This window comes from Phocoena sinus, chromosome 20 (assembly GCF_008692025.1).
Source record: "Phocoena sinus isolate mPhoSin1 chromosome 20, mPhoSin1.pri, whole genome shotgun sequence".
Lineage (NCBI taxonomy): Eukaryota > Metazoa > Chordata > Mammalia > Artiodactyla > Phocoenidae > Phocoena > Phocoena sinus.
The window spans coordinates 40658208-40675486 of record NC_045782.1 but is presented as its reverse complement, the minus strand read 5'-3'; the positions used below and the strand labels follow the sequence as shown (position 1 = coordinate 40675486).

At 58.3% G+C, this 17279-nt stretch overlaps 2 protein-coding genes across 10 annotated transcripts in view; one reads left to right on the top strand and one right to left on the bottom strand.

The window, feature by feature from the left end:
• Positions 1-9144, top strand: part of HDAC5 (histone deacetylase 5) — a 34885-nt gene extending 25741 nt beyond the window's left edge. For 4 of the 8 annotated variants that reach the window (XM_032616386.1, XM_032616383.1, XM_032616382.1 and 1 more), the window contains 17 exons: positions 170-392; positions 1368-1579; positions 1842-2165; positions 2941-3106; positions 3946-4079; positions 4461-4581; positions 5003-5073; positions 5216-5323; positions 5694-5749; positions 5887-5974; positions 6900-7019; positions 7272-7369; positions 7544-7662; positions 8139-8272; positions 8537-8621; positions 8765-8930; positions 9022-9125. In XM_032616386.1, the coding sequence (XP_032472277.1) occupies positions 170-392; positions 1368-1579; positions 1842-2165; positions 2941-3106; positions 3946-4079; positions 4461-4581; positions 5003-5073; positions 5216-5323; positions 5694-5749; positions 5887-5974; positions 6900-7019; positions 7272-7369; positions 7544-7662; positions 8139-8272; positions 8537-8621; positions 8765-8930; positions 9022-9061 (2265 nt within the window). In that variant the 3' untranslated portion in view covers positions 9062-9125. Of the gene's footprint in view, positions 1-169; positions 393-1367; positions 1580-1841; positions 2166-2940; positions 3107-3945; positions 4080-4460; positions 4582-5002; positions 5074-5215; positions 5324-5693; positions 5750-5886; positions 5975-6899; positions 7020-7271; positions 7370-7543; positions 7663-8138; positions 8273-8536; positions 8622-8764; positions 8931-9021 lie in introns of all 8 variants that reach the window. The other 4 variants (XM_032616384.1, XM_032616381.1, XM_032616388.1 and 1 more) reach the window with 3 other exon arrangements.
• Positions 9145-11107: 1963 nt separating this feature from the next.
• Positions 11108-15499, bottom strand: G6PC3 (glucose-6-phosphatase catalytic subunit 3). Of its 2 annotated transcripts, XM_032617978.1 has the most exons (6): positions 15054-15477; positions 13057-13163; positions 12650-12740; positions 12339-12457; positions 12014-12155; positions 11108-11779 (listed from the first exon to the last, which is right to left on the bottom strand). In XM_032617978.1, exons 1-6 carry the CDS (start codon positions 15269-15271, stop codon positions 11416-11418), a joined length of 1041 nt encoding a protein of 346 aa, XP_032473869.1. In that variant the 5' UTR covers positions 15272-15477; the 3' UTR covers positions 11108-11415. The 2 variants fall into 2 exon arrangements, with proteins under 2 accessions (XP_032473869.1, XP_032473870.1); XM_032617979.1 differs by lacking the exon at positions 12339-12457 and having other exon boundaries at positions 11114-11779; positions 15054-15499.
• Positions 15500-17279: the final 1780 nt, after the last annotated feature.

The following is a 17279-nucleotide window of genomic DNA, read 5'->3' as shown; positions in this document are numbered from 1 at the left end:
CCTGGATGTCCCCGGCTGGGGCTGTTGTCCTCCCAGGGTCCTGATGGAGATCAGATGGCCCTCCCCCAGAGCTGGGGGTGGGCAGAGGGTAGGTGAGGGATGCTGGTCCAAAGTCGGCATGACTGGGGACAGTATAAACCCCTCCCTCATCTCCATCTCCTCTCCCCAGGCCTCCCCGAAGCTTTCGACGCAGCAGGAGGCCGAGAGGCAGGCCCTCCAGTCCCTGCGGCAGGGTGGTGCCCTGACGGGCAAGTTCATGAGCACATCCTCTATCCCCGGCTGCCTGCTGGGCGTGGCACTGGAGGGCGACACCAGCCCCCACGGGCACGCCTCCCTGCTGCAGCACGTGCTACTGCTGGAGCAGGCCCGGCAGCAGACTGCCCTCATCGCTGGTGAGTGGGCGGGCAGCTGTCCGAGGAGGGGGTGTCAGCCCCCCCCCACCCCATTCTGAGGGCTCAGGGAAGGACCAACTGCCAGGGAGAAGTAGCCAGGGATCCTCACCAGCCCTGTCACAGCTCCCCTCCACGGCATCATTGATTTCTTCCATATTCTACAGACGTTATTGAGTACCTACAGCCGGCCAGGCACTGTTCCCGAACTCTGCCGTCGTCATGGAGCTCACATTCCAGAGCAGTGCTGTCCAGTAGAGATATAATACAAGCCATATGTGTACTTTAAAGTGTTCTAGTGGCCACGTTACAAAATGTAAAAAGGAACAGGTGAAATTAGTTTTAATGACATATACTTAACTCAGTATGTCTAGGACACTATCATCTGAACATAAAATGAATATGAAGAGTTAGCAATGAAATATTTTACTTTGTTTCATACCATCTTTGAAATCTGGTGCGTATTTCACACTTAGAGTACATCTCAGTTGAGACAGGCCATGTTTCAAGTGCTCAGTGGTCACGTGTGTCTGGCAGCTATGGGATTGGACAGCGCGGCTTTGGACAGTCAGCCCATAAGTAGCTGGTGGCATCAGAAGAGGTTCTGCTTAAAAGACACGTGACCCTGGCCTCCAGGCTTCCCAGCTGGGTGGGATCCACGTCCATGATCAGGGAGGTCTTGCAGCTGGGGAGAACTAGTCATTGTTCATGCACACGGAGGGCCCGAGACTATACGTGCTCGTAAGTGAATCCAGGACGTTTTGCCAGAGGTGGTGGCTCTGAGCTGCGAGACTGTTCAGTTGTGGGGAGGAGGAGGAACGGGGTTCAGGTTTGGGGGCAGGGTGCTCCAGGCCCCTCGCGGGTTTCTCCTGAGTATGGAGGCGGCGCTGCTCCAGAAGCGGGAGAGTCTCGGGATGGGAGTGGGAGTCTGGTGCCCTGACAGTGATGGTTACTTCCCTCCCCGCACCACCTCCACAGTGCCGCTCCACGGGCAGTCCCCGCTGGTGACGGGTGAGCGCGTGGCCACCAGCATGCGGACGGTGGGCAAGCTCCCTCGGCACCGGCCCCTGAGCCGCACTCAGTCCTCGCCGCTGCCCCAGAGCCCCCAGGCCCTGCAGCAGCTGGTCATGCAGCAGCAGCACCAGCAGTTCCTAGAGAAGCAGAAGCAGCAGCAGCTGCAGCTGGGCAAGGTGAGCCGGGAGAAGCAAACATCCGGGGCCGTGCTGGGGTCAGGACACAGAGGGTGCCGGGCTGGCAGGGGGCTGACACCCAGGCCACTCCCCAGGCTGCATCAGAGGAGCCGCCTTGCCTTTTTCTAATTCACATCAAAGGTCTGTATGGGCTGGGCCGCTGTCTGCCGGGGAGAGAGGAGGGAAGGATAGAACCTCCTGGGCCACAGGCTGCATAGCCGCGCCCCCTCCCAGCTGACGCGCCTCCTTGCTCTGCTCCTAGATCCTCACCAAGACTGGGGAGCTGCCACGGCAGCCCACCACCCACCCCGAGGAGACAGAGGAGGAGCTGACAGAGCAGCAGGAGGCCTTCCTGGGGGAGGGGGCCCTGGCCATACCCCGAGAAGGCTCCACGGAGAGTGAGAGCACACAGGAAGACCTGGAGGAGGAGGAAGAGGAGGAGGAGGAGGAGGAGGAGGAGGAGGGAGAGGAGGAGGAGGAGGAGGAGGAGGAGGAGGAGGACTGCATCCAGGTCAAGGATGAGGAGGGCGAGAGTGGTGCTGAGGAGGGGCCCGACTTGGAGGAGTCCAGCGCTGGTTACAAAAAGGTGCCCCCTCTGCCCCAGCCCTCGATCTCGATCACCACCCCTGCGTCCTCCCCGCTATCTTTCCACCTTTCCCTCTCCCCAGTCTGCAGTTTCCAGGCTGTGCAGGAACAACTTTTTAAGAGTGAAAGGGGAGCAGGAAAGAGACAAGGGGCTGTGGAACGGAGGGAGCTGCTTGTGTCAGTCTCAGAGCTGTCTGTGCCCCGTCTGCCAGCCCCTCCCTGCGTCTGTGACTGCCCCCGCCTGTCTGCTTCAGTGTGTGTGTGTGTGTGTGCGCGCGCGCACGTGTGCACATGCACGTGGTCTGTGTATATCTGCGTTTCTGCCTGCGTAGGGCCGGTTGTGCGTCGGTCTCTGCGTGCGTGTGTACACACACGCCCCCGCTGTTACTACAGTCTGCCCTGGTGCCTAGCATGCACTCCATTCATTGCGGACACAGCTGAGCCCTCCGGGCCTGACTCATCCCACCCCCTCTCACACCCCCGTCCCTCCCAGCCTCTTACCTCAATGCTACTCCGGTAGCATGACTCATCACGTCCCCCCACCCCCACCCCCCCCCCCCACCCCCGCCCATCTCTCCCCATCTCCTCGGAGATGGAGATGAAGATGGCTAAGGCTGGAGTGTCTCCTGTCCCTGGAGGGAGGAGGGTGGGGGGAGGAGGCAATACAGAAGAGAAGGGCTGGATTCAGGCCCCCCACCCCCTGGGAGGCCACCTGACCTCACTTCCATTTCAGACTAAGCCTCACCCAGGCTCCCTCCCACTCTCCTCCTTCCCAGGTGTTTGCAGACGCCCAGCAGCTGCAGCCTCTGCAGGTGTACCAGGCGCCCCTCAGCCTGGCCACTGTGCCTCATCAGGCCCTGGGCCGCACCCAGTCCTCGCCGGCTGCCCCTGGGGGCATGAGGAGCCCCCCGGACCAGCCCACCAAGCACCTCTTCACCACAGGTGAGCCCCGCGCCCGCACGAGCTGTCCTCACATCGTCTGCCAGGGGCCTGTGCATGGCATCCAGCCTTGGGCATCGTGAAGAGATAAGATACAGCCCCTGCCCTGGAGAGATGGCCAGGGCCCCTCAGAGCACCCCGAAGGGAGGGAAGACAGGCCTTGACCCCCTCCCTCTGCACCACAGCCACCTTGTGGTAGTGGTGGCAGCCTCTGCCTCGGTGGGAGGGCGGTGAGTGTCCCTGCCCACTGGGGCAGCGTCTTCTTTCAGGGGCCCACCCCACCACTGCTGAGGGACCACCAGTTTTGTGCCCTCGCCACACAAGCCCTGGAGGCCTAGGTGGAGGGAGCCCGCTGTCTCAGCTTGGTCCTGCTGTTCTAGCTCCCTCTCTGCCCTGTGAGGTTAAATGTGAGGCCTCAGTCCATTCCAGAAGGCTCTTCCATGTGAAACTGCTCTGTGCTGGGCTCTGAGGGGGCACAGATGCTTGAGGACGGTCCCGACTCACCAGTGGGGTGTGTTGGGGGGTAGAGGGGCAGCACACAGGGGCTGTGACAGGAGGGGGAAAGGAGGATGTGCCATGAGGTCAAAACCGATGGGGGTGTCAAGGGCGGCCTGCTGGAGCCTTGAGGAGCAGGGAGGCTTTTGATAGGTGGTGATGGGGGAAAGGAATTTCATGAAAAGAAGAGGGGCAGGTGTGTGGGAGGGCAGCTGGGGTGCCTGTGAGGAGGTGCTGGGACCAGGGTGGACTGGGGAAAAGCTCAGTGAGCTCTGCTGAGGATGGCGGGGGCCAGGCTGTCACACGGCCCAGAGCAGTGCTGGCTGACAGGTGTGTCTCTGGCCCAGGTGTGGTCTATGACACGTTCATGCTGAAGCACCAGTGCATGTGTGGCAACACACACGTGCACCCCGAGCACGCTGGCCGGATCCAGAGCATCTGGTCTCGGCTGCAGGAGACAGGCCTGCTCAGCAAGTGTGAGGTAAGGGAGCCCCTCCTTCCAGCTTCCACCTCAAACCCAGCGAAAGCCTTTGTGTTGCCCCTGTCGGGGAAGCCTCTGTCTGGGTCTCTTCCTCATTCTCTCTTCAACCCCTGACTTCAGGGCCAGGCCCCCCAGGCACCTGCCAGTTCTATCCCTTGTAGCCTGGTTCCCCCATGATCTCCAGCTGAATGGGGGAGGGTCCTGGACTGGGGTCCCTGGGGGACCAGGGCATACTTTCTCAACAACCTTTGATCTCCCGAGGCTAGAAAGTGGCTCCATGTGCCCCAGGCTGTGGGGCAGAGAGAGGGGCTGGACCTCGGGGGAGCTGAGCCTGCGGTGCCATCCCTCTCACCGGCCTCTCTTCCTGCTCTCCCCTGGCAGCGGATCCGGGGTCGCAAAGCCACGCTGGACGAGATCCAGACGGTGCACTCCGAATACCACACCCTGCTCTACGGGACCAGTCCCCTCAACCGACAGAAGCTGGACAGCAAGAAGCTGCTCGGTGAGCTGGCCGGCCGATGGGGGGGCGTGGGCCAGGCCAGGTCTTCTGCCCCGGTGGGACTGGGGTAGGCGGGTGGGTTCCCGCGGGCGCAGTTGCTACACTGCACGCCTCCAGAGGGCGCCATTCACACAGACTACAACATGCTGGTGGGATGTGTGCAGGAGGATGGGAGGTGACGGGTCAGGCCTGGTGATGGGCTTTGCCCTTCTCCCTAACCTGTCAGGCCCCTTTTTCTCCCTGCCATTTGCCCCAGAGGTAGGATTGCCCCCCCCCGGGACGGGGGATAGACATCTCCCAGCTGGCATGGGCTGCAGAGGCCTGTCGTGTGCTGGGGCCTGGCCTTCTTCTTCTGTGGCTGAGTTTACTGCCCTCTGCACACCCCAACCTGCGGCTTCGGCAGTCGAGGCAACTTCCAGAGTAGCTCTGTTCCTCTTCCCTGCAGGCCCCATCAGCCAGAAGATGTACGCCATGCTGCCTTGTGGGGGCATCGGGGTGAGTAGGGCACCTGCCAGTGGGGATGGGTGGGTGGTGCTCCCAGCTCCAGCCCCTCCCTTCCTGCCCACCACAGCTGCACCCCCATTCTCGCCCTCCCCCTGCAGGGGGCACGCTGAAGCCTGCTCTCCTGCCCCCGCAGGTAGACAGTGACACGGTGTGGAATGAGATGCACTCCTCCAGTGCCGTGCGCATGGCGGTGGGCTGCCTGGTGGAGCTGGCTTTCAAGGTGGCGACGGGGGAGCTCAAGGTGAGTGTGTGTGGGGCCTTGGTCCTGTTGCCTCAGGAGCGGGTGATGGGGGCAGCTGTGGCTTTCCTGTCAGTAAGGCACCATCCTCTGTAATCTCAACCTTCAGGTGCAGATGTGGGGAGGAGGTGCCAGCTCCAGGCCAGCTGGGGGGTGAGGGGTAAAGAGGGAGTGACCCAGAGGCACTAAGGTCTGTGCTGTCATGGGTCTCACGTGGCCCTCGGCTGGCGTTCCTAAAGGTTGTGGGATTGATGCTTATGACGTATGTTCTCGTCCTGGCTTATGTTTCTCTCCTTCTGTGTCCACCCACTTCGTGGCCACCTTGCCCACCTGTCTGCCTCTTGTTTCTGTGCCTCCGTCTGTACCTCTCCAGAATGGTTTTGCCATCATCCGGCCCCCAGGACACCACGCGGAGGAATCCACAGCCATGTGAGTGCCACCGCAGCCCTGCCCCAGACCCACTGCCTTCACACCATCTCCCTCTCAGCAGAGCTGATGCGCGTGTATCTGTGAGCAAACATCCACTAAGGCTGACGACCTGCCCTCTTCTCCGCTCACCCCCGCAGGGGATTCTGCTTTTTCAACTCTGTAGCCATCACAACCAAACTCCTGCAGCAGAAGCTGAATGTGGGCAAGGTTCTCATCGTGGACTGGGTAGGCAGTCGGCTGGGGGGACCAGGGTCAGCCTTCAGGAAGCCTCCACCCCAGCCCCACGCCCTCGTCCTCAGGTGCCCGTGCTGGGGCTGTTAGCCCAGCCTTCACAGTCCCATGGGGCCCCCCTCCTCACTAGTGGAGACTCGAAATGCTTTTAGCCCCTGGTCCACCTTGGCCCCCGGCCCGCAGCCTTGAGCAGCCGAGGAGATTTCCTGCCTTGAGTGGTAGAGACAGCTCCTGCCGTTGCTGGAGTCCCTGTTGACTGGGGGCTGACTGTGTGCCAGACACGTGGTGCTGCTTCATGGCCGCCTTGCTTCCTAAGTAGTAGGATGTCCATTTCGATAAACAGAGACACTGGGCTGTTGGGGGACTTACCCAACCAAGGTTACTTAGCTTGGGATGTTGGGTACTGGGTTTCGGATCAGGCCTGTGGGCCCCGGCATTTCTGCTCCTGCTGCCACGCTGTGCTTCTCCGCCTCTGCCTCTCACAGCAGAGGGAAAGGCCCCTACCGCTCCCTGTGAGGAGCCAGCCTCAGCAAGGAGGGATCTAATCTCTTCGAAGCCCACCTTGGGCTTCAAAGTTCATGACGTTGGGTTCTCCTTCAGAATGCATCTGTCTGCTTTCAATTCCTGACTAGCCGTACTGTTTCCCTCCACACTCCTGAGCGGAGTGGGCTCGCAGGGAGATCTACCACATTCGTCCCCTGGCTTTGTGTCTCCTCTGTGCAGTGCCATGTCCCGGCCCGCAGACCCTGGTTAGAAAAGCGTGGGGTGATTCCGTGGCGGACAGAACACAGATGCCCTGTAGCTAGTGGTGGGCTGCACCCCCAGAGTCCACCACAGGGTCGGGGTGGGCCAAGGAGAATTTTGACCTTTGGGTCAGACCCTGGGCCTCTTCCCTGATGCTCCCACCCCTTCCCACTAGGACATTCACCACGGCAATGGCACCCAGCAAGCATTCTACAACGACCCCTCCGTGCTCTACATCTCCCTGCATCGCTATGACAATGGGAACTTCTTTCCGGGCTCTGGGGCTCCTGAAGAGGTACAGCTCCTGGGCTCAAACGTGGGGCCCTCGGGGAGATAGCAGAATGGGACCTGGCGGGGAGCCATGGAGGCCCGTGGTGGTGCTGGTACCTGGGGAGTCTGGGCTCCTAGTGGGAGGACCACGCCAGCCAACTGCCCCTCCATGCAGAACAGAGGTCAGTGGAGTGAGGGCTGGAGGCAGGGCTGAGGGCGGGGCAACGTCTGGGATCCCCAGGCAGTGAGAGTAACCCCTCCCCAACCATACTGCCAGGTTGGCGGAGGGCCGGGCGTGGGGTACAATGTGAACGTGGCATGGACGGGAGGTGTGGATCCCCCCATCGGAGACGTGGAGTACCTAACGGCCTTCAGGTGGGGACTGAGAAGAGCCGAGGGAGGGGTGGGAACCCCCTGGCCCTGCCATGGGAGGGACAGAAGACACTCAGTTCCGCATGGGTGGAGGGGGTCGGCTCTGTGGGGGGTGCAGAGCCTGGGGAGGCCTGGCTGAGCCACCTGCCAGGGTCAGCTTGGGCCCTCCCTTTGCAGGACAGTGGTGATGCCCATTGCCCACGAGTTCTCACCTGACGTGGTCCTGGTCTCCGCCGGGTTTGATGCTGTCGAGGGACACCTGTCTCCGCTGGGTGGCTACTCTGTCACCGCCAGATGTGAGCCTGTGGGGGGATCGAGGGAGGCTATGGAGCAGTGAATATGGGGTCGAGTGGGAGGTTGGGAGGAGGGTTGAAGGCAGGTCTAAGACTTGGAATCATCCTGGCAGCATCCTCCCACTCTCCCTCTGCCAACCCTGGCCTTGAGGGGCAAGCAGGTGGTGGGGGGAGCATCTCCTCCAGGAGTTGTAGGGATGGAGCTCGCTGATCCCTCATGTTTCAGTGGTGTTTTTTCATGGTGCTCCTTAGGAGACGCGTAATTGGATCTTTTTAGCCTCTTAGGTTTTGTGTTTTATGGAGCATTTAGTCCATTGACACTGAATTTTATTATGGATATCGATTTGGGTTTAAATCCACCATCTTCTTTTGTGCTGTTTGTCCCATCTCTCGTTTCTTTTTCTCTCCTTTCGGACTTTTTCTTGAATTGAGTTTTTTCTTTAACCATTTCCTCTTCCTCCCTTCACCCATCCCTAAAGGTTTTGGCCACTTGACCAGGCAGCTGATGACGCTGGCAGGGGGCCGGGTGGTGCTGGCCCTCGAGGGAGGCCATGACTTGACCGCCATCTGTGATGCCTCTGAGGCGTGTGTCTCCGCTCTGCTCAGCGTGGAGGTGAGGGGTGCACAGCGGGACTGGGGGAGGTGGGCCAGTAGGCCAGGGGGAAGGGGCCAGCGAGGGAGGGTCCCTCTCCTGGGTCAGGCAGCACCGAGGGCCCTTGGTGAGGTTTTCCTGATTCCTGAGGACAGGTGGTGACCAGGGAAGGCTTTCTAAATAGAGGTTTCCCCAGAAAGGCTATGCTTGCCCCTGTCATGGGGCTGAACGGCGGGATGGTTAGAGGGGCAGCCACTCTAAGCCTTCTCTTCTTTCCCCTGCCAGCTGCAGCCCTTGGACGAGGCAGTCTTGCAACAAAAGCCCAACGTCAACGCAGTGGCCACGCTAGAGAAAGTCATCGAGATCCAGAGTGCGTGGGCACAGGCAGAGGGACTCAGGGCCCAGCTTGCCAAGGGGGCGGAGCTTGTGTGACGCCAGGGCTAGGGCTGGGGGTGTCCGTACGTTTGGGGGTTTCTGGCTCTCCCTGACCCCCGGCCCATCCCTCATCCACAGGCAAACACTGGAGCTGTGTGCAGAGGTTCGCTGCTGGTCTAGGCCGTTCCCTGCGGGAGGCCCAGGCCGGTGAGACAGAGGAGGCCGAGACTGTGAGTGCCATGGCCTTGCTGTCGGTGGGGGCCGAGCAGGCCCAGGCTGCTGCAGGCCGGGAGCACAGCCCCAGGTGAGGTGCCCCCCACCTCCTTGCCCTCGCCCAGACTGCTCCCCCCCATCCCACAGTGCTTCAGTGCCCTTCCCTGTGCTTGTGCCCACAGGCCAGCAGAGGAGCCCATGGAGCAGGAACCTGCCCTGTGACGCCCTGGCCCCCACTCCTCTGGGCTTCTTCATTGTGATTTTGTTTATTTTTTCTATTAAAAAACAAAAAGTCACACATTCAACAACGTCTGCTGTGTGGGTCTCTCAGCCTCGCCCCTTCTGCTCCTCTTAGCTGCCTCAGGCCCCCCCTTTCCCCCGCCCCCCGTGGCCCATGTCTCAGCTCTAGAAGTTTGCGCCCTCTGTAGGGCCAGGGGTACCCTTTCCAGCCCTTCCCTCACATTGTATCCCACACCCACTTCCTGCATTCTGTCTTTGTCCCCCTTGGAGCTTGGGCCAGCTCAAGGTGGGCCTGGGGCCCAGATAGCACCTTCCGGTTCTGGGGTCCCCCTGAGTGAGGAGGGAACAGTAAGTTTGGTGCCTTGGCTTCAGCTGACTTAGGGGGAAATGCCTTAATTTCACCCTCCTCCCCTCTCCAGCCCCAGGGGAGGATCCGGAGGGTCCCTCTACAGTCTTAAGATGTAGAGTGGAGGGGAGGTGGGCTCCGGCCCTGCGATTCTCACTCTTTTCCCCCAGTGTCCTCACCATCTCCACACAGACCCCTCTCTCCTCCTCCTTTCTCCTGGCCTCAGCACCGAAGGGAAGCTTTGTGCTGTCGGATGTGGGCCTGAGTGGGCCTGAGGTCCGCGGGCAGGGCTGTCTTGCCTTCCCCTCCTCAGGGCCTATTTCCCCTTCTCAGGGGCTGGAGAGGGTGAAAGCGTGGGGGGGAGGTTTGGAGCTGCACTCCTGGGTTCTGAGGGGCCAAGAGGAGGCGCAGAACCGGGCCTGCTCTCCATCTTACTCTGTCGGCCTCCCTGCCCCTCTGCTGGCACAGTCTGGGGAGCGGGGAGAAGGTGGTCCCTGCAGGGGGGCTCCAGGCTGGTGAGAGCCCCCCTGCTGTTCAGGACCAGATTTCCCCAGCCATCCAGCACGCTGCAAGCAGAAGGGTCAGTGGCCCACCTCTCTCCTGGGGCCTTTGGCTTTGAAGCCTGGGGATGGTGAGTGGGAGTTCTAGAAGGAGCAGGGCCAGAACCCAGGAGTCTGCCCTCAGCTGTAGCTTGTCTTCCTCCTGGGCTTCCTTTGTGGGCCACCAGCCCAAGGGAACTAAGACCAGGATGGGGCTGGGCACTGCCCTTTCTCTTTCCCAGAAGCCCTGCTAGCCTTCTTGTTTCCAGGGCTAGGAGCCCACAAGGCTTCTAGCGAATGCTCTCCAGCCTGTGGGAAACCAAAGATGGGAAGCAGCTCCTAGGGGGCTGAGTCTTACTCCCTCCTTCTCCCCAACACCGCATATACTTTCTTTCCTCCCGTCCCCAGGGCTCCACCAATCTGTTTACATATTTATTATCCTAATAGGGGCCTGAGCAGGGTTGAGGGAGCCAGGGGAGGGGCAGGAGTCCCACCACCATTGGTTCATTGTGCGCTTGTGTCTTGTGTGTTGTTAGTGTGTTCCAGATCCTCCTGGGGGATGGGGATGGGGCTGGGCCCAGGGTACCAGGCCTCCCCATGCTGAGCCCCAGCTCCGGGCCGCTTACCCTCCCTCTCCCCACGGCCGGTCTGGTTCTCATGTAAACCCACTCCTTGCTTTGTCTCCTTGGACATGGATTTCAGTTAAGTATTGTGTAACCTGTTACACTGTGTGTCCTTGTGTAAATAAACTTGTTTCTGGCAGTGCCTTCTGGGGCCAATGTCTCTGTTCTCTGGGCTCTCAAATGGAGTTGAGGGTCTCATTCCCCCTCCTGGCCAAAAAAAAACTACCTTTCTCCAGCCCCTGGACTAGCCAATTTAGGAAACAAGAGGCTGGGGTGGGAGGGAGTGGGATCTCTGTCCTGTGGGTTAAGAACAAGGTTTCACTGAACGTAGCCACAGCATCTCCTGGAACCTCTGTGTGGCCTACGTGGTGATGGTGGGGAGAGGGCCCGGGCTGAAGGTCTCCCTGTTCCTTTTGACTCTCAGTCTCTGGGGGCACAGGGTTGAAGCGGGTGCAGAACAGGTGGCCTTGCAGCCACACGGGCAAGTCCAGTGGAGATGTGCACAGAGTCAAGAGAGGAGTCCAGAGGTGTGGAAGGGCTTTATTGGGGCTGCTCTGAGCCCCTCACAGTGTTACAGGAACCCACTGGTCTCACTGTTGCCTTTGCCCTTTGGGGACATGGGAGGGAAGGCAGGAGGAGGACCAGCCTTCCTGGGAGAGAGAAGGCCCTTCTTTGGGGCTGAGACCAGGTGGTGGGAGAAGTAGAAAATTCACCATGAGCAGGGCCTGTTGGGGGCTGGAAGGGGACGGGGCTGCCTCCCCGGAGTGTGGAGGTCACGGAGTGTGTGGGCTTTGTGAGAGGGAAAGTGGCAGTAGGAGGCACCTAGGGTCAGGAAGAGCGGATGGGTGGTGCTTCCTGGGCACTGAATGTGTGCACCAACCAGGGCACGAGGGCCAGGACCAGGCATGGCCAGAGGGTGTGCTTGAGGAAATTGAAGATGTAGAAAAGGCTGATCTGAGGGGGGTAGCCCAGCCAGTCCAGGGGGCCCAGCAGCCCCATGGCCAACACAAGGCAGGCTAGCTTCTGGCCATGTCCCAGGTATGCCCGCCGCACCTGGGCATAGCAGGGGGAGTGAAGGGCGATGCCCAGACCCAGGGCGGCCCCTGAGTCACGGCTCAGAGAGGCAAAGGGCCGGCTGTCCAAGTGTACCCACTCAGGCCGTTCACACCACTTAGAGGCTAGGTTGATGGACCTGTGGGGAGCGAGAGTCTTTGCCAGGAGAGAGATTCCCCTGGGTCCTAGAGGGCTGATGGCTCTCCACCCCTTTGGGGCCTACCGCCATGTTCTGCCGTGACCCCAGGAGACTCAATGTTTGTGAACAGCTAATGTGTCCCGTTTTAGCTACAACCAACCAGAGACCCACCAGGCCAGGTATAGGTGAGGCAGGACAGACCCCAACTTGCCCAAGCTTCAAAGCAGGACTTACCAAGAAAGATCCAGGCCCAGTGTAAAGAGGGTCCAATAGATGAGGCTGGCACCCAGCAAGAGGGCCAGTGAGGTCAACCCGTAGAAGCTTAGCTCCCGCTCCGTGGGCACCCGGGGGGTCATCAGCCAGCCCAGGACAGCACCTAGGGAAGTGGGGTGACAGCAGCTTCAAGGAGTTTGGGGATATGACCCCCACCCCGAGCCGCAGGGTAGTTTGGCAGGAGAAGGGGGCCCTTGGGGTTGGCTGTACAATGGGAAGATCATACACTGGTCCTCCCACTGCCAACGGCACCCTCTGGGTCCACCCTGTTGCCCCAGTTGCTCACCAGTTATTAGGCCAACCAACACCTGGTGAGGGAAATGTGCTAAGAGGAAGACCCGGGACAAGCCGACCACCAGCAGGAAGGTGCAATAAGCCAAGCTAGGTATCACCCTCACCCAGCGGCTAAAAAGAAGAGAGGCAAATGGTTCAGGAGGTGTCCACGCACAGCTTCCCTCAGCACCCAGGCACCTCACAGTTTGACCAGATGCCCCGGCGTCAGCAGAACTCCAGCTCCCAGGCTGCCCTGCTGCTGGGTCTTTTGGGTCCAGGGTACCATAACCTCTGCCCCCGTTGGTGGGCAATGCCAAGGTGTACCTGTGGGTCCGAGTGGCCACTTGGGAAGAGATGGCCGTCATTATGGGCCAAAGGGCTGCTCCTGTGATCATACAGTGTCCGGAAGGGCTGCCTGCCAGGGGATTCAGAAGCTTGTGGTGAGAGGATGCTGGTGGAACCCAGGTGCCCCTGGTGACTGCTCAACCCAGCTGCCTCCCCGTGGCCGAGGGGAGAGCCTTCCTCCAGCACTGACCCTTAGCTCCCTCTGCCCTGAAGCGGCACGGGTGCTCTTCTCCTATAATTCAACATGGTCTTCCCTGGGTTTCTTTGTTCTCTGGCCCAGTAACTGAGAGGCTGGGCCTCTGATTAGGTTGCCCCAGCTGAAAAGTACGACCAAACACTCACTGAACCCTAACCACATTGGGAGAGGGAAGTTTGAGGCTTCTCACCTGGACCAGTTTCACAAGAAGAGGGGAACTGGTGAACCTGGGCTGGAGCCTGGCTGTAGTACCCAGACTCATGGACCCACCAAAAGGGCCTATCTCCAAACAGAAACCTAGAAGAGAACAGATGCAAGATGCCATTACACGCACACACAGCCAGGGGAACGGGGGCTGAGGCAGAAGGGCACCTGGAGCACTCTGGAGGGCTTACAGGCTGGAGTCAGAAAGGGTGTCCAATTCTGTGCCATTGCCTTGCCAGGGTTTTTTACCTTGGAACAGGAGAAAGCATGCTATTTTTTTTAAAGTGATAAGGAGGCAAGAGATTGTGGTGTGTGCGTGTGTGTGCTCTGAGATGCTCAGAAGTCCCATCCTTAGCCCTCCCGCTACAGGGCCAGCTCTGCTCTTGCCATCTATAGAGAGCCCAGGACCTGCCCCTCGCCCTCCCTCCCCAGACCCTCACTGACCCTCCTGCTTCTCCTCTCTCCGTTTCCCAAATTCCAGCCTGAGTTACTTAGGTAAGCCTCTGGTCTTTGAAAATGGGAGTGGGGAATGGACAAGGAGGCTGAGAGAGAATGAGGAAGACAAAAAATTTCAAAATCCACTGGCTTAGCCAGGTGCTTCGCTGGACCCTGGAAAACACACTGCAGAGGCTGCTGTGGCCAGAAAGAGAAAAGGTGGGAGAGCAGAAGAGATGCTGGCAGGAAGCCAAGTGCTGGGGAGGGAGGTGCGGAAGGGATTTGCCTCTCCCTGCCAAAGAGTGAGCCTGGATCATGCACCAGATGCTCAACACATACTTAGGAAATGAATAGGGGCTCTGCCATGTGGGGGGCATTAAGAGTGTCTACCCAAGGGGGTGGTCTTAGGGGAACAGGACTAGAGAGGAAGGCTTATACAGACTCTGAGGAAGGAGAGCACAAAGCAAAGAGCAATTCAGTAGGAAGGAAATGATCAGACAATTGCTTTCCGTTTACAGCAGGGATGAAGCCCTGGCTGAGAAGAGTGGAAGGGAAGGTATTTTGTTTTTCAGCAAGTCATTCCAGCCCATCCATTCAAGTGTCTCCTATGAACCTCCCTTCCCTCCCCCAGGCTGGCAATCTGGCAACAGAGACAGTGGTGAGGGGTGAGGGGAGGTGCAGCTGCATGCCCAGCGGGAAGTATAGCTCCCTTCTGCACCCAAGAGAGAACAGGTGGCACAAAGAGATACACCCCAAGGGCCCCACCCACTTGCCTGGGGTTCCTGGCTTCTAAGTCTGTGTGCAGAGCCTACTAGTGAATGAAGGGGAAAAGGGAGAAGAGAAAGTGTTCCCTGGAAGGCAATGCTTTAGCCCAGTGCTTTTTGAAATTTCCTGTGCACACAAATCGCCTGGGGTCCTTGCTAAATGCAGATTCTGATTCAGTGGCTCTGGCGTGGGGCCTGAGATTCTGCATTTCTAGCAAGTTTTCAAACGCTCCTTATGCTGCTGGCCATGGTCTGGGGGACCACACCTTAATCCGCAAGCCTTTTCTGTCCTTAGCCACTAGTGTGAAGCCTGGCACAAAGCATGCTTCTTAAAAACTATGTCAAATAAACGAATGAATAAATGAATCAAAGAGGGAGTTGAGAAGCAGGACTTTCTGCTACTTAAGTCACCACAGATGCCTGTTAAAATACAGATTCCCAGCCCCTCCCCTGGAGTTTCAAAATCTGTCTGTCTGAGGTGGAATGGGGTATTTGCATTTTAAATACGCCCCCTTAGGTGATTTCTCTGATCAGGCCCGTTAAACACCAGTTTAATGATTAGGATGGGGACTCTGAGGTCCAAGATGCACAAAGATGCTCATAGGGGAAAAGTCAGTGGCCACGGGGTAGGGGTGGGAGGTCTTAAGGCCATGGGTTCACTGTCGGGGGGGTGGGGGGGGAAGCCAGGCCTTTGAGGCAGCTGACGAGAGAGATCAAGGACTGCACAGGGCTCAGGGCCTTTGGGGGTGGGGGACCAGGACGCGGGAGGGCTTCGCTGTCTCACCACTTGAAGACGAGGTTGAGCCACTCGGTGATGAGGCTGATCCAGAGCACTGCGATGCCCACCCGGCGAGAGGCGTAGTAGGCCACGGGAAAGTAGAACAGAAAGAGGCTCTTGGGGTCGCCCAGAAAGGTGACCCAGAGCCACACGTTCTCCAACCAGGGCAGCTGGTTCTGCAGCGCCTCGGCCATCGCGATGCCCGCGCCCAGCGTGGACTCCATGGCGACCCCGGGGTCGGCCCGGCCACGGTTTGAGCTAAGGCGGAAGCCGAGGAGTCCTGGCGACCGGGAAGCAGCTCCTCACGGCCCTCCAAAGCCCACCCTTCGGATCCGAGGCCCCGCCCCCTGCCGCCTCAGGCTCGCGCGAGCCAGGCCTCCTGCCGGTACCGTTTCCTCCTCCTGCGCTCTTCCCGGGCCTCCCTCTCTACTGGGCAGCGCAGGGGACAAATCTTTTCGAAGGCGTTTCCGCAGAGCCCCACGTGGCTGCTATTGCCGGCACGTGGGCAGAGGGCGTAGAGGCGGCTCCAGCTGCTGTTCCGGGTCATCGGACAGACTAACCTGAGGGTCGGCGGTGCGTCCAGGGTCCCTCCTTTACTTCTGTGAAGATGGATATGTAATATCCCGGGCCAGGATTCCTTCCAGACCAGACCTTTCTCCTCCAGTACAGCTACCCTCCAAAAATATTTCGAGATCTCTTGGAGAGAAGGCTAGGGACAACCCCTGCTCCGGGGAGCCAGGCATCCCTGGTTGGTGCTGAAGCGGGCCCCTATGTTTGCACACACAGCTGGCTAATCGGTACACGCCTTCCTCCCCCAGCCCAAGACTCTCCTGCTTGAATTCCTCTGCTGTTGATTTGGAGGCTGACAGATCAGCCTCTTGATTTTGAGGGGTCATCCCTAACGGCTTGAGAGTTGTTACGCATGGCACAGTCTAAATCACCCTTCCTCCCAGTTCTGTGCTTGCCTTGCCCCTCTCCTTTCGTCGTCTTGTCATCTTGCCTTCCAGAACCCCGCTGGGCAGGTAAACCACGAGATAGTAGCTGGGTTGGTAAAGGAAGAGGAGAGGCACACACCCACGACAAAAGTTGGAATAATCCCTTGGAGGAACACACAGAAAATAGAAATCTCAGCAATTCTAGGTGAGGTCTTGCCTAGAGGCAGAGGTGAGGTGGGAGGAGACTGGTGAAGTGGTTCCTTCCTACCTCAAGCAACTTTGTTCTTGGAGAGTTTTTGAGGGGTAAAAATGAGAATGTTAATTTGGGTTCTTCTTGGAAAGAGAGTAATTTCACTAATTAAAAGGGTGTGGGGAAAGGAAGCTGGATACAAATCTCATTTTGCTCCCTTGCTAAATGTTTTTCAATTGCCCCAAGGAAAAAGCCTAAATTTTCTTAGTCTTTGAAAGTTTGCTTGGCCTCTAGCCAAGACAACCTTTACCAGCCCAGTCCCACATTCTGTTTCATGATATTTCTGAGCTACTTTATGCTCCCTGAAATCACCAAGCTCTCTCCTTTTAGGGGTCCTGACGTCTGCAGTTACCTCTGCTTAGAACGTGGCCACTCTTTCCCTGCTTGTCTTTCAGGTCTCAGATTTTTCCACTTCTTCCAGGAAGCTTTTCCTTACAGTGCCTGGCAGTCATTCATGAGAACCTATAATCACAATGTTATATAAAAGGTGGAGTGGCAGTTATGTATGACTTGTTATGGGGTAGATGTGAAAGTTCTCTGGAAAAACCCAAGTATGAGGGAGCAGTATGTTTATTTCTATTACAATGATTGTACTAATATGGGCCCAACTTTAGGAAATTGATGTCTCTTGCAAGGCAAGGAAACACTTTTGAAACTTGTTCAGGTTAAGTAGTGCCAGGACTGGCCCTTCGCCTCCCTCTCTTTGCCTGTTGCTACTCATACATGAGGCTCTAGAATTTCTTTAGTGGAAGGGTAGGTGGGTTAGGGATGGCAACTGGTGATGGTAGGGCTTGAAAATGCATCTGTATCCTACTTACATGTTAAGAAAACTGTTTCGTATATTACACAGTCATTAATGGGGGGCCCAAAACTCCTGCCCCAAGGCTCCCTTTGTCAATACCATTGCTCCTCATTCTGGCTCTTTGCCAGGTTTTCTAGAGGAGAGGGCAAGATGGGAGATGGGGAAGCATCTTGAGTTCCAACAGTGATGGGTGATCACGGAGGAACTACCATTTATTGAGGATCTACTACGTGCCATGCATTTGT